The sequence below is a fragment of the Pempheris klunzingeri genome, chromosome 4 (assembly GCF_042242105.1).
Source record: "Pempheris klunzingeri isolate RE-2024b chromosome 4, fPemKlu1.hap1, whole genome shotgun sequence".
Lineage (NCBI taxonomy): Eukaryota > Metazoa > Chordata > Actinopteri > Acropomatiformes > Pempheridae > Pempheris > Pempheris klunzingeri.
The window spans coordinates 27,435,118-27,449,395 of NC_092015.1; the positions used below are offsets into that span (position 1 = coordinate 27,435,118).

At 42.5% G+C, this 14,278-nt stretch overlaps 2 protein-coding genes across 2 annotated transcripts in view; both read right to left on the minus strand.

The window, feature by feature from the left end:
* sirt2 (sirtuin 2 (silent mating type information regulation 2, homolog) 2 (S. cerevisiae)) overlaps positions 1-1,837 on the minus strand; it is a 6,165-nt gene extending 4,328 nt beyond the window's left edge. The window contains exons 1-9 of the mRNA XM_070828940.1: positions 1,698-1,837; positions 1,481-1,527; positions 1,330-1,378; positions 983-1,093; positions 820-861; positions 619-725; positions 410-466; positions 180-248; positions 1-72 (exon numbers count right to left, since the gene is read on the minus strand). The exon at positions 1-72 is cut by the window's left edge and continues 58 nt beyond it. Coding sequence (XP_070685041.1) covers positions 1-72; positions 180-248; positions 410-466; positions 619-725; positions 820-861; positions 983-1,093; positions 1,330-1,378; positions 1,481-1,527; positions 1,698-1,713 — 570 coding nt within the window. The 5' untranslated portion in view covers positions 1,714-1,837. The remainder of the gene's footprint in view (positions 73-179; positions 249-409; positions 467-618; positions 726-819; positions 862-982; positions 1,094-1,329; positions 1,379-1,480; positions 1,528-1,697) is intronic.
* A 946-nt stretch (positions 1,838-2,783) lies between these two features.
* dmac2 (distal membrane arm assembly component 2) lies at positions 2,784-5,351 on the minus strand. The gene is made up of 6 exons (XM_070829585.1): positions 5,315-5,351; positions 4,509-4,699; positions 3,740-3,820; positions 3,336-3,475; positions 3,072-3,234; positions 2,784-2,990 (listed from the first exon to the last, which is right to left on the minus strand). Exons 1-6 carry the CDS (start codon positions 5,330-5,332, stop codon positions 2,819-2,821), a joined length of 765 nt encoding a protein of 254 aa, XP_070685686.1. The 5' UTR covers positions 5,333-5,351; the 3' UTR covers positions 2,784-2,818.
* Between the last annotated feature and the right edge of the window lie 8,927 nt (positions 5,352-14,278).

Sequence of the window (14,278 nt, forward strand, 5' to 3'; positions counted from 1 at the left end):
GTAAAAAGTTCCATGAGCTTCAATTAGATCGTCTCCTTCGAGCCCGGCCACACGCTCCAGAGTGTCAATATTCTGAATGAACACACACACACACACACACACACACACTAATGTCAATAAAGAAATTGAAAGATTCCCAAGTGCGGCTTATGACTATGCGACTGTTTTCTCTTTGCTACCTGTGAGTAGCAGCGTCTCAGAAGCCCCTTGTCCTTCAGGAGCTTCATGAAGTAGTGACAGATTGTTGGCTAAACACCAAACACAAGAGAACAAACACTTGTGAGGCAGTTGATTGTTTTCTGAAGTTACATTTTAGTCTTATACATTCTGATATATTTTGATTTCATACAGTGAATACATTTTCAACAATTAATACGAGTCCTACAAAGCAGCAAGGAGTGTATTTCACCTTGAACTGTCCAGGGTAAAGCTCCTTGGCCAAGGCGAAGAAAGGCTCAGGATGTTTCTGAGATGGAAGATGGAGGAAAACAATATATTGCATAGTAGTGACAGTAACAATTAACAATATTATCCAAGAAAATGGTGTGTTTTTGTTCCTGAGTTTAGGGTCAGTAATGTTACATAGGTCACTGCTGCGTGTCGTTCTTCGAGCTTTACCTTAAAGTAATCTATCTGGAAGATGGCCTCTGGGTAAGGCAGACTATATTTTTGCAAGTTTGCATACAGGCCAGTTCCAGGTGAGCGGAAATCTGGGATCCCAGCCGCTGTGGATGGAGATAAAAAAAATGAAACAATACATTTAAAGGAGTTTGACACTTTTAAATACTTGTTCCGTATTATTAAAACAGAGACACTCACATGTGGATATTCCTGCTCCGACCATGCAGATGATGTTTTTACCTGTGGAAGCAGAGAAACTTCTGACTTCAAGCGATACTCATCATGACTACTGGCTTGTGAGCAGTGAATCATTCATTGTGGCCAGTCGTGGCGGACAAGCTGAAAGCAGGCACAGACTCACATTTGCCGCTCTTTATGTACTGAGCCACTGCTTCCAGAGTCAGCTCATCCAGCACTTTGTCTGCTGAGCCGAGGCCCAGGGTGCTGGAGAACAGGTTACGCAGAAAGTCCACTGGCAGGAGCACAGAGGAGACAACAGGTGACTAAACAGAATACTGTGCATACAAATACAGGTAATAAAAAGAGAATCAACTTTAAAATGAGCATCAGCAGTATGATGACATGTGACACATTACATAGAAGCAGTGTAAAATGTACCAGATGTGGTATGAAGAGGACAATAGAGGAGAACTATATATTTCATATTGCTAGTGCAGCTCTTGGAGGTGTGCTACTGTTTTTACATACTGTCCGTGTCTCCTGCAGCCTCTTCCTCACTGCTGTCGTCGGACTGCTCCTGTAAGGACACGATGCCGTCAGTTTGGTAGCCCTTGTTGTCAGCGGCTGCTTTCACTCAACAACCTGCTAACTATCACCAGATAGAGTCCAGGTTTCTTACCTCTGGCTCAGGCGTGACCTCCTCCTCTTCTTCTTTTTTAGGAAGTTCTACAAATGTAAAATTAAACACCACGTCAAGCTCTGTCTCAGCAAATATGTCTCCATGTAAACAATAGCCAGCTCATGTTAGCTAGCCAGGCTAACGTTAGCTAGCGCGGTGTAGCACCGTCTGCTCGTGGAAGTTATAACTCGTTTCTCCCATCAGAAAGTCTTCATACCTGATGCATCAGACATTTATCCGTCTACTGAGACCCTTCAGCCACAAGGGTCCAAATGACAATCGGTTTAAATCCCAGAGTTTACCGATTTACTACAGGTATCCACTACACAGCTAGTTAGCTCTCAGCTGAGCTGTCTGTTGTTGTCCGTCAGAAACACGGTCCGTGTTTGCTGTGACCCACTTTCCATGGCACAATGGTTCCTACAGCATTTGATGTTTTCATAAATTCCACTTTTAAAACTCCATAGATTCAACAGACCTACTGTTAATAAACACGGTGAACATGAGAAATAAACTTTTTTTTTTCCACTTTAAAATAGGCAATACCACCAGACATGCAGTGTGAAGTAGACGTAGGTCATATAACAAGTCTTGCTCACGTCAAAACTGGCTGCCATATCATTGTAGACATCTGTACATACAAAAATAGCTGTGATTTCTTCATTCCCATTCACTCTCGTCTCGCAGTTTTACTGGCATCTTCATTCGCCCTGAGGGGTCTGACACTGCTGCAGGACAAGGCTCAAACTGGATTATGGGCTTTAGATTCCTCACATAAGCTTCCACAGTGACGATTAGAAATACATTCAGACACTATAAATGTACAACAATCCTGATATTGAACAATAAAGTCTTTATTCATATTTACATTTCAGTAAATTGCTGGAGACGGACATGATTTTGGCAATAATTTAGATTTATATCACAAGTGTTGATTATGAGGGAAAACAACGCAGACTGACAGTGGAAACCTACACCTGCCTGACAATGCCAAATAATCAAACAAGCCTGAGTTAGTACATACTTGCTCCATTTTTTTCTTTTTCACAATGAAAAATTTTACCAAATTGAATGTTGTCAAATATGAGTCCATAATTGGTTCATATTGGTGGACTGTGTCAAGAGGGCAGCTGGACATTTCACATTTTTCTATGCTGAAATTCCTCTGCGAAAACCAACTGATTTGGCTCAATAGGCCTCTGCTGGGAGGTGTTTCCTACGCACGTCTTTTTGTCCATCAGTGTCCTTTCTTGTCAGACCACGGTGAACAGACGACTCTTTCTCTCTCTTTCTGAACTGAGTCCCTTGTGTCCTCTGGTTCCCGTCCTTGCTCATCCTCTACCTCTGCCCTTGCATGTGCTCCTCTGTCCCCTCTCCTCTCTCCAGTGTGCTGTGGTCATAGCCAGTAGCGACGATCTGGCACTGTGGCAACATATCCTCCAGCAGGATAATGACCAACCCCGGACTCGAGATCCTAGGAAGAGATGACACGTCCAGACGCCGCAGTCCCCTGCAACACAAAAAGGGAGGAACTTACTATGATGGGAGTGTTTTGGTAACTAAGCTATGTTGGGAGTTTTTGAGTATTTACTTGAGATTCCTGAGTGCAGCTAAGCCGCCTGTGGTGATGCCTGGACAGTGAGAGATGTCCAGCTCCTCCAGCGAGTCCTGAAACATGTGGAGTCTGGTCAGGAACCAGTCGTCCACCTCAGGACATCCTCGTAGTGACAGAGTCCGCAAATATCGCTGCCCCTCTGACGGAGGACAGAGCAGTTCAGAAACACCAAAACTACGGGAAAAGGAAAGTGATTTTGAGGAAAAAGAAACTGAAAGAGGCAGAGTTAGAGCTCACTACCTAGGTTCCTCAATCCTCTGTAGTTGATGAGTGTGTAGCTCATGTTCACTTCCTCTAGGGGTGTGTCTTTGTGATCCAAGAAGTCCCAATTGAACTTGCCCCTACGGTCTGTATGGAACCACTCAGACTGGCCAAGATACCTGAGGACACAACACAGACGATCACATGAAAACTGGATCACAGCAGCAGTTTGGACATGAGGGCTATTAAACATCTTTGCTCTACTACTTTGCAGATTACAACAATTAAAATAACTGTTTGCAGCCCTACATGAGTTATGTGTGTAATAGCAGTCACTTTACATGAACTTAGTTCACACAGAAAAACATATCTCACAAAGCCAAACCCACAAACAACAGTATTAAGGCATATGGCAGGAGGAGGCAAAGGAACAAGGCACTTACCTAAATCGACCCTTCAGACACAAGACATAATACGCTGCTGCTATGTCTGGGCCATAATATCTCTGAGTGTAGCTATAGTAACTGTGACAGACAGAAGGGAAAAGACAGTAAAGGTCAAACACCTCATTTAAATGGGTAAAACACTGACACTCAGTTTGTGGCAGACAGCAACATAGACTGCTGAGAACTCACTGCTCATTGTAGGACTCTCCTTGTACAGTTTTAGACTTTGATTTATTATTTATTTATCTTTATCTTATGTGTATATGTATATATATGTTTCTACTCTTATTGTTTCACTTTGTGTATTTTTATATTTATTCTATTTTATTTGTTTCAGACTGGAACAGGCACTAAGAACATTTCACTACACGTTATACTGTGTATAACTGTGTATGTGACAAATAAAGAATCTTGAATCTCTTGAATCTTGACTCTCCTTGTAGTACTGGTAGTGTTTCTTCATCTAATTTTGTTAAAATCTAAGATGTTTACACTTTTCACATTCGGCAATACATCGCATATCGCCGATCCGTTTGGGGACTTTTTGTTTTGCTGCATTGATCTTTAGCTGAGCTACAGTTCAGCGAACGGTGGGAATTTATCAGGTACTTAACCTGAGCTTTAAACCTGACTCAGTCAGTCACACCTGTGCAGCCTTTGATTTCCTTCACCCTGTTTCAGCTGGAGTCTGCCCAGCAACAGACACCAGCAGCAGCACTGGCGTGTCTGCATCTGCAGGTTCAACACAGCCACAAACATTTCTTACACATTCTTCTTCTCAATCCTCCTCCTCCTCAGCTTAGACCCCAAGCTGAAGAGCATCTCCACATCGTAAAAGCGCTGGGTGAGGAAGAGGAGCAGCCGTGTGTGCAGAGGAGGCGGTGACACTGAGCTGGAGCTCCACTGTCGCCTAGCAACAGTGAGGAGAGCCAACCGCTGGCAACATCTGTGTAGAGACTGATGAGAGGAGGCAGAGGAGAGAGAGTGAGAGGAAGGAAGGAGACAGTGCCTCCTCTTTACTGCTTTTATTATTATATCATGTCTGTGTTATTGTATTCTAGTCACGTATTGTTATATATTCTATAATATTGCATTATACAGGGAGGTGTTCGTGTGTTTTAGTCTACCCTCGTTGATATAGAAGGGGTGGACAAAATAATAGAAATACCTGCCAGGATAACACAGTGTAGTTCAACAGCTCTACAAACTACATCCTCAAAAGTGACCATACAGTTGAATCTACACCTCTCTGAAACAGTTTCAACACAAACTGAGCATTATACATTCATGAAGGGAGGGTTTGTTGTATTAGACTCCATTAGTTTAGCGAGGTGGACCTCATAAACATTTAACTGTTGGCTAACATTAGCTTCATTCAGCTTGTTCAGCCAGTGAGTGAAGTTACAGCCTTCTAGCTAAACGCTAGCAACAACACACGCTGTTAGCCTATAAACTTAGTGTAAACACGGCCTTTTAACAGGCTGTACCCTGAAATGAAAAAAAGAGCAGGTGAAATGTGTTCAGTTCGTCTGGTAAGTGTAGTTATTGGTTGAAATTAGAAGGGTAACTCACCATCAAGGGGACCGACATGACAGCGCCATTCAACAGAGAGCCGTGAGGGACAAACATTGCAGCTTCGCATTTGTGTTGTTGTTCATCAACTCAGCCGCAGGGTGTCGCTACAGGCACGTGTCTGACAAAGAACTGATGAGTGAGATCAAACAAGAAGTACTCATATATATTTCCTTAGTCAAAATACAATTACTTCAATGTAAAATTAATTAAAAAAAACCCCCACACAGTCTGTGGTCCAGGCCACACAGACTCAGATGGTCCAGCTACCCCCACAGTGCCCCCACCTGAGCAGGAGAACCAGGAGACGAAGAGGACTTGCTGGGGACTGTTTAATTGCCTCAGTGCTTCACATTAGTCTGGACTTGAAAGTTGTTTTATAAAGTGTTCATTTAGCTCATCTCGCTGTTGGTTAATTATTTAACCATGACATTTATTTTCCTCCAACAGAGAAAAAAGACTTCGGCTACAGTCCTGTTAAAACTCAAGATGACAGCTCCATCCAAGTCGACCAAGTGGAGGAGTTTAAAGGACTTAGTGATGATGAGGAGACTGAGCGGACCAGGAGGACGTGAGATCGGCTCCCCCAACACTTGCCTGCTTTAGCAAATCGAAGAGGCAGACGCCAGGGCCTCGTGCCAGACTGGCCGAGAAGGACTCGTCCTCAAACAGGTCAGTCAACTACTCTCACACTTTGTGACTTCATGTTCAGACCCACAATATGGTACCCATCCAACATGCTGTCTGTCCCCCAAAGCAAGGTGAGTCCCACACGCGTCACACACTCACAGATCTGTAGACAAACAGGATTTTCCTTCACCCTCTCCAGCTGCTTTATGGATACTGTAAGATGTGTTCAAGTGGGTCGTCTCTGTCCAGGATCCTGAGTTTGTGGACTCCTGCCAGAAAGTGAGTCTGCTGCTTTTTAACGGTTTAATGTTTCGCCTCCTTCTGCTTCTCGTCTGTGCATCAAATTTAATCTGTGTGTCTGTGTGATCAGGATGCTCGTGAGTTCTTAACTGCCGTCCTGGGTCAGATGAGGAGACTGACTGCACCGCTGCAGGAAATCACAGCCTTCCTGGGGAAAAGCTACAGCTGCCCTGTGAGGGGTAACCTGGTGTTCAAGATGCTGAACACATATAGCAGATCTGGGCTGGGTTGGGAAACACAAGTCACATCACACAACATCGTGACCTTCAATCACACCAACGTCTTTGGGCATTTTATGCTTGACCATGTCTGAAAATGACAATATTAAATGGGAATTCAAGTTATTGTGTTTGTGCAGGTTGCATGAACTCTAACCTGTCAGGACATGGAGTCCACAGTTTGTCTACAGCAGGAAAAGGAAAGCTGCTAGCATTGTTGACGGGGGTGTTATGTGCAGCTGAAGGGTCTCATTTTAGACCAGAGGGATATCTTCCAAGTGATATGATGAAGTTTAGGATGCGATTTTGAAAACGTGCTCTGTGCACCATAAGCCTTCGTTTTCGAACTTTTGTTAACTTTCAAATATGTCAGCACAATGATTTCAGTGATGACAATCAATGTGTCACATGTAGTAAGTAGTCAGGCAGCTATCTCTCTCCCCCCTCCTGCTGTAAAGGTAGAGCACCCTAAAACGTAACATAGCTGGAGTTATATCAGGCAGTGAGACACGATACAAGCTCATAGTAGCGCCTTACTTTCTGTTATGGGTATGTATCAACACTCCTGGCTGCTATTAGACAACCAGTGCTAATTTTGTTAGAGCCTGACACATAATAGCAAACTTTACAGTGTAGTGATGTGAACACACCATTAGGTATAGTCTTTATACCTAGTCCTCATTTCTATTGGTTGGCTCTACCTCATGTTACGTCACTTCTGGTTTGGCTTTTTTCAGATGTTGAGGTAAAACTCTCTGATGAAAATGACTCCAGAAGTAACTGTATTTCTGGTGTATTTCAAACACATTTGGTCCTGATTGATGCTGATGAAGTCTGCCTCTCTTAATCCAAACTGAAAATATAACAAAATAAAAATGTAGTGAATTTTGAAGGCACAACAGCAGCACCAAGCATTTTTTTCGTGTAATTAGTCGCACTAAAGATCCAACTTCAGCTGTTAGCTGGAGTAAGAGCTACAGCTATGTCTTCTTTGTCTCCTGAGGTCAGGCTGGATGCTGCAGTGACTCAGTATCGCCCCTCAGGTTCTGACTACTCGCATCAGGATTGTGTCATAACTGCTTAATAACCAATGACTCGGAGAGCTACACTTACTTGCGGATGCTTTCTGTATCACACAGGAACAGCCAGAAATATAATGGTTTTTCTCCTGGGCCATGATGAAGATGAATGATTGAACCCCGCTGACCTCTGACAAGGCGTTCTCCAGCTGCTTCCTTGATGGGTAGCTGTCCTTGTGGAAGCGCTGGTAGTCATCCAGGTGTGAATACACATGGAAAAATACCTGAGTAACATTTAACATTAAATTAGAAACTCATATATCACACACACACACACAGATTGAGGAGAGGAAGATCAGATGCTTTGAGGCCCTGATCAAAAAAAGGCATTAAAATGTAATATATGGGAGTGAAACTACTCGGTCTCCTCACCGTCCTAAATTAGTGCTACATTAAACTTGTAACCATACCAAGAGGGATGCAGTCAAAGCCTCTGTTCACAATTTAATACAACATGCTAACAAGCAAACTTATTTCCAATCCCTCGGGTCCTCCTCCTCTGAACACCACAGGATGGAGACTGTCACACACAAGCCGAGGGAGTTCACAGCCCGTCTGAACTCACTGAGACTTTGGATCACAGCATCTCTCACTGATTACATCTTTGAACAGTTCACACATACTAGTGATCAAAACTGTCAGCGAGAGGAAAATCAAAACAGCACAAGCGATCATCTCACATCCCCCAATCATCTCACAACTTCAGGGTGCGGCCGACAGTATCGTTACACATGGCCGTTCATTTGTTGGTGAAAATCTTGATTGGTTTGGGGGACAGTGAGGTGGCTGGTTAGCTAGCTGGTACTGTCAAATCTTCAGGCTTATTGAGGGCCTGTGTTCCCGTGTTGGAACCCCTCACTATTGCACCCTGTCCCACACAAATGATATCCCCATTCAGGGGCCATACCCTCCTAAGACTGCATTCTAAGACCAAATACGTTACAAGTGCGTGCCAAGGTGTTCCCATTTAGAAGGCCCCTTCAAATATGAAATAAATAGAAATGTGGCCTTCTTCTCCTGAATTTGGAGAACTTAAGACGTTCAAAGTACATATTACATACTTAAAGGTGAAATATTTACACAGGCTGTTTTCAGACAGTTGAATATCACTTTCAAAGTCATTAGAGTTACAACTGTTATTGATTACACAACTAATATTAACCTCAACTTGGTTATTTTGCTTCCTAAGCTCTTTTTGTTTGGTGGTGTGAAGCAAAACTTCCTCTAACAGTTTGTGGTGTTTTAGGAGTTTTACGGCTCAGTTTATTAAGAAGGGAAAATGTAAACAGTAAACCCACTCGTAATATGTCCATTTGATCACATTGTACTGTACAGTTTAAGTATCTCTCACCCTATACAGAGTATCTAAATATTATAAGACAACCAGGAGATGAGGCAATACCCTTTGTCTTTGTTGTGTTTTTGTCGTGCTGTCGCAGGGATGAAAGCTGTCACCTTTTACTTTTTTTAAACCCACAAAAGGGCATCTCAGTAAATGATTTCTGGGGGATTTTGTGTCCTCTGTGTCACCATTTCCAATCTTTCCAAGTTTCCATCCCTGAGTTAACATGATTAGTATTTTCCTTTCCTCTTGTTTTCTGTCTGTGGACAATTATGGCCCAGCTGGCCAGCAAAAACTGGGACAATAAGAAAAAAAAAATGCATGTACATGTGACTACATTGAAATTATTTGTTTTAATCATGCTCTTTTGCTAAAATGTATTTTGCTGCTGCTGCTGCTGTTGTTGTTGTTGTTGTTGTAGTTATCTGTCATAATTGATTTCCTGCCTTTGGATTGCCGGGGTACAGGGTCAGGAGAGGGCGTGACTGGAAACCCACTGCTGCAACTTGGCCTTGGTTTGTCCTCATGGATGATGTGTTGGGACAGAGGCGCTCCAACACCCTAATTGTCTATATCCCTGAGAACACATCAGGGCCAGAGAAAGAGAGAGAGAGAGAGAGAGAGAGCATGAGGTTTTGCAGCCATAAAGGAAGACATGAGATGCAGAGAAAAGCAGAGGAGAGGAAAACAAGAGAGGACAAACAATTGTCTCACCTGGAAAGATTAGTTTAACAATGAAAATGAAATGAATAATATATTATGAATTACTAATGGAGTAGTGTGAAATACATTGTTTATTTTATTTACAGTGGGCTTTACAACTACTTACAATAGAGAAGGTCTTTACATAGAAGGTTTTTACAACAACTGACAAGGAAAAAATAGTATAAATATATAATATTCTATATAATATTTATAATACACAGTACTGTGACTTTGGCTGTTCCTCACCCAGTTCTAAGCCTCCTACAGCTGTTTCTGTTTCACTTAATGACTGTGTTTCAACCTACATATACCGTTGATGATCATTGGCTCCTGTTTGGTATAACTGGTTAATCACACACCTGACTATGATCCTACAAAACAGGTGTACCTAGAAGAACTGATGCTGTTTTGAAGGGTGGTCACACCAAATACTGATTTGATTTAGATTTTTCTTCTGTTCGCTCACTTTGCATTTTTGAAAGCATCCTTACTTTATAGCACAGTACAGTATATATTATTTTTGGTTGTCTGAGCAGGGAGTCCCTGGTGGTGCTACATGACCTGGAGGGACTGTTGTCTTCTGTCTGTGGGACATCATCTGGGGTGTTCTCCAGAACGATGTGAAGGCATCTCTCCGCTGTACATCAATTGGCTTTGCAGGCCTGACTCAGTCGACAGCTGCCATGCCACTAATGTGTTTCAGAGAGAGGCAAGATTAAAAGACGTGCATACAAATTACTAATTCACTTTATTTTGACAAAAAATCTCACCACAAAATATTTTAGCAGGCAAAACTGGTGATCATAGCTTTACAATCCATTTACATGCCTGTTAAAAATAGTCTTGCTCAGTGGGTACCTGCTCCAGGGCAGATGCCTGTACAGACAACTGTTCACACCACTGCCTGCCTCCAAACTATTCTCTGCCGCATCCGCAGACACATCTTCTTCAGGCTCATCCTCCAGGGCCACAATATCACCAGCACCGAGGCAGATTCATCCCGTTTGATTCACTCCTCATCAGTATTCTGCAAAAATCTTATCAGTGACTCTGTGGACTAGCGCTGGATAGTAGAACAAAGCATCTCAAACACTTTGGAAACCACCCCGTAGCCTTCCAAGATTTACTCACTTAACAGAAACATAATTAACTTTGAACACGGAGCTCTGCTGGTTTTATGGGTGTATTATAATTAAAAACACATTCAATCACCTTTGTTTTCATACATTAGCAAGCTTATCACACAGTTGTTCTAGGTGAGCTAGTTAATGTTAGCAAACAAAGATATAGAATATTAATTACAAGTTCCCTCATGTTTCCCCTCTTTAAGCTGGGCACCAAGTGAGGCTGTATACATTTGTCGTTCGTGGGTGGGGCGCCTCAGGGATGGGTCAGTTATGATCAAAGGAGAGTGGTGTTTGTGGTGTTCTCTCTGCATGGACGACAATAAAGTCTGCTGCTCGTGTAGGCGGTACCATTTCCCGAGGCTAATATCTCTTATTTATTCAGTTTTCCAACAAGCATTTTCTGGATTTACAACCACAGGGAGAGAAACACCACTCGTCGGACAGATGTGTCACCGAAGAACAAGCATACCAACAACACTCTGCTGCTACCTCTAGTGCACACACACACACTCGTAGACCTCCTGGAGCTCCTGCACTCGCTCACAGTGATGTGACAGACGGCTCACGCCTGCTGGTACAGGCTATTAGTAAATGAGATCATGACGGATCCTGTGTTTTTGCAGTAGCATTGGTAGACAGAGGGGTTTAGTGTCACAGTGATCAGGTATGTTCAAAGGTTTCAACTCTGAACGTTTCCAGATAATGCACATATAACATAAACAACACATATTTTCAGATATGTAATGCTTGATGTAAAGATTTGTATGTGTCTTATTACATTTAAAGGCCAGTAACTACATAGTAAATACAGCTCATCGGTTCCTTGGTATAGTTGGAGAGATTGACAAGGAGGAAAAGGCAGTAAGAGAGTGAAAGATTGTGTGGAACCTGAGGAAATCACATGACTGATGAAAGATTGGTTGAATAAACATGTGGACCAATGAGGGACTGGCAGAGGGAATGAATGAATCGATTAGGAAATGGAGTAGATGGAGTGCTCAATGGAGCAGAATTTCAATGCTTCAGCAACGCAGACAGACACACAGACAGCGCTTGTATAGTCCTCAAGGTGTGTGTGTGTGTGTGTGTGTGTGTAGGTGTGTCTGTGGGTGTGCATGTGTGACCTGACTACCTGCACTGAGATTGATGATCATTGATTCTGATCTGTTTTGTGCTTCAGAAATTGAATATTCTGCTGGCAGCTCTCGTTCGCAACACCTCAAAACACATCGATCTTTATCAGGTTGAGATGAAAAAAGAATATTCATGTATTCAGCTCAAAAGCATTTCTCTTTGAACCTCTCCTTACTTGATTTCCGCTCATATTGTTTACATGTGGTCTGATGCACTGTATTTCATAGCCCCATATGTTTGTTTATACTCATGAATTTTTCATTGATTCTAATGGACTTTTGAAAAGCGAGCTCTGCAGTAGCTTAATGTTTGAGGTTAACAAAGTGCAGTCTACAAACATATAGATGGCTGCTCTGTGCCATTAAAGGAAGGTTTTGTCTCTGAAATCAAAGCAAATAGCTTTGATGTAGTAGCTTTGCTTTCTTAATATCACTGGCAGAATCGTCCACAAGCTAAGAGGAGTGGTGTTACATCAAACGTGGCTTTCTTAGCCTTTCCTAAGCAAATAACAAATATACAGAAGGGTAAGGGTAAGGGTTATATCCACATCCAAAAGCTGCAAAGGAAACTCCAGATTCACAAAATGGTAAATTAGTACCCCAGTTTGTGCACCAAATGGCAAACAAGCAACATCATTTATAATATGCAGAGTTGGGGTGTCATTTCACGTACAAATATCAAAGACAAAACAATACAAACTGAGCAGCCTGTGTATGGAAGAGGGTGGGGTGGATGGACTTTCACACAGGACACTGGGTTTCATTTCCCGTTTGGAACCAAAAGTCAACACTGAATTATTTTAAATGACATAACCTTCGTCACATACATAACGTAACTTCACTTTCGTAACTAAGATACTTTATTTGAACTTAAACCATCATCAAACCACCTGACAACATAGTTTTGGTTATTAACCTTAGCAAAAATTGCAACCATCACGTCAATGTTTCCTGGCAAACTTTATTTTTGAAAGTGTAATCGGACCAGTTGCATATTTATCATTGCTAACTTGACTGGGGAATGAGAACGGCGTCAAATGTCCAAAGACATGCAGGTTAATTGGTGACTCTAAATGGTTGTCTATATGTGTTGGCCCTGTGATTGACTGGTGACCAGTCCCAATGTCAGCAGGGCACCAGCCCCCCCACGACTCTTAAGGATAAGTGGTATAGGCAAAGGATGGTTGGATGGATGGATGATTATCTTTTCTTTCTCCTTCTCCCATCCACAACAAGGTCAGGAGTCAGGATGATGTGAACAAGAATGGCAGTAACAGTGTTTTTTCATGGACACAAGTCTTTCAGGAGGTGATATTAGAGCTGAAATTATGGTTCATGCTTCATGATGTATCATGCTGTATAATCAGCAGATTAATCGGTTTTAAAAAATAATTGTTAGTTAGAGCCCCAGGTGTCTTCTCATTATGCCCAACTGAAATAGACCTTAAAATTGAGTCGCATTCAGTCATAATTCAGTCCCTTCCATTTCTTGCCAGAGTGTCGGTGAGTTCAGGGCAGACGTAGCGGCAGCATTGGACTATTCTGAGTAGAAGGCTTCAACAGTCAAGACCTGCTCATTTTAGTCGGCTCATGTCAGACGCTCATCATTTCTACAACGAAAGGACTGCTTCCACAGCCCTGTTAGCAGATGAAGTCTGAGGTTTTCTAATAGCTGCTCCCCCGTGGCTCCCCACATTTCACTTTGAATTGCGGGAAGTGACGGTCCTATGGGAAAGCCATTAGCCACTGGTTGTCTTGCTCCCTCCTCCTCTCTGCTGCCACCTCTTAACTCCCTTTCTGCAGAGATGTGGTAAAGACACACACATTCATCACGTTCATGTACACACACACACACACACACAACACCCAGTGTAGCATTCTCCAGAGCGCTAGCGACTGTCAGGGTTGTTTTTCTTTTACCAGCTCCCATAAGGCCAGTGGAATCTGTAAATCTCTGCAGTCTTGGCAGGAAAGCCATTAGTGGGCGGTCATACTGGGCCAGTTGCTTCACGCTCACATTTAGGGACAGTCACAGGGATAACGAGCATAACGAGCAAACCAACTAATGACTGAATCAATGCTTCACATTCAGATGTATATTGTATGTATATGTATGCAAATATTTTGATTTGGTTGACTTCATATTTGTGCAAGCTGCTTGAAAACATGATATTAAATGTCCATTAATAGTTGACAGCTATTAATCACACCAGCCCTCCTTTATGTGTTGTGAAACACAGAGAAAGGGAGAGCTACCTTTTTGTGAATGTCGTGCTGAGGTAAGCACACTTTGCAAGCTAGAAGACTAACATCTTGGCTATTATTTTGTTGGTTGGATTATTAATTTTTTCAGTGACATTAGTAACATATTCAGCTCGTTAGGGAGTTATGTCTTCGATTTGCCAAGTGACCTAAATCCATGTAATGTAA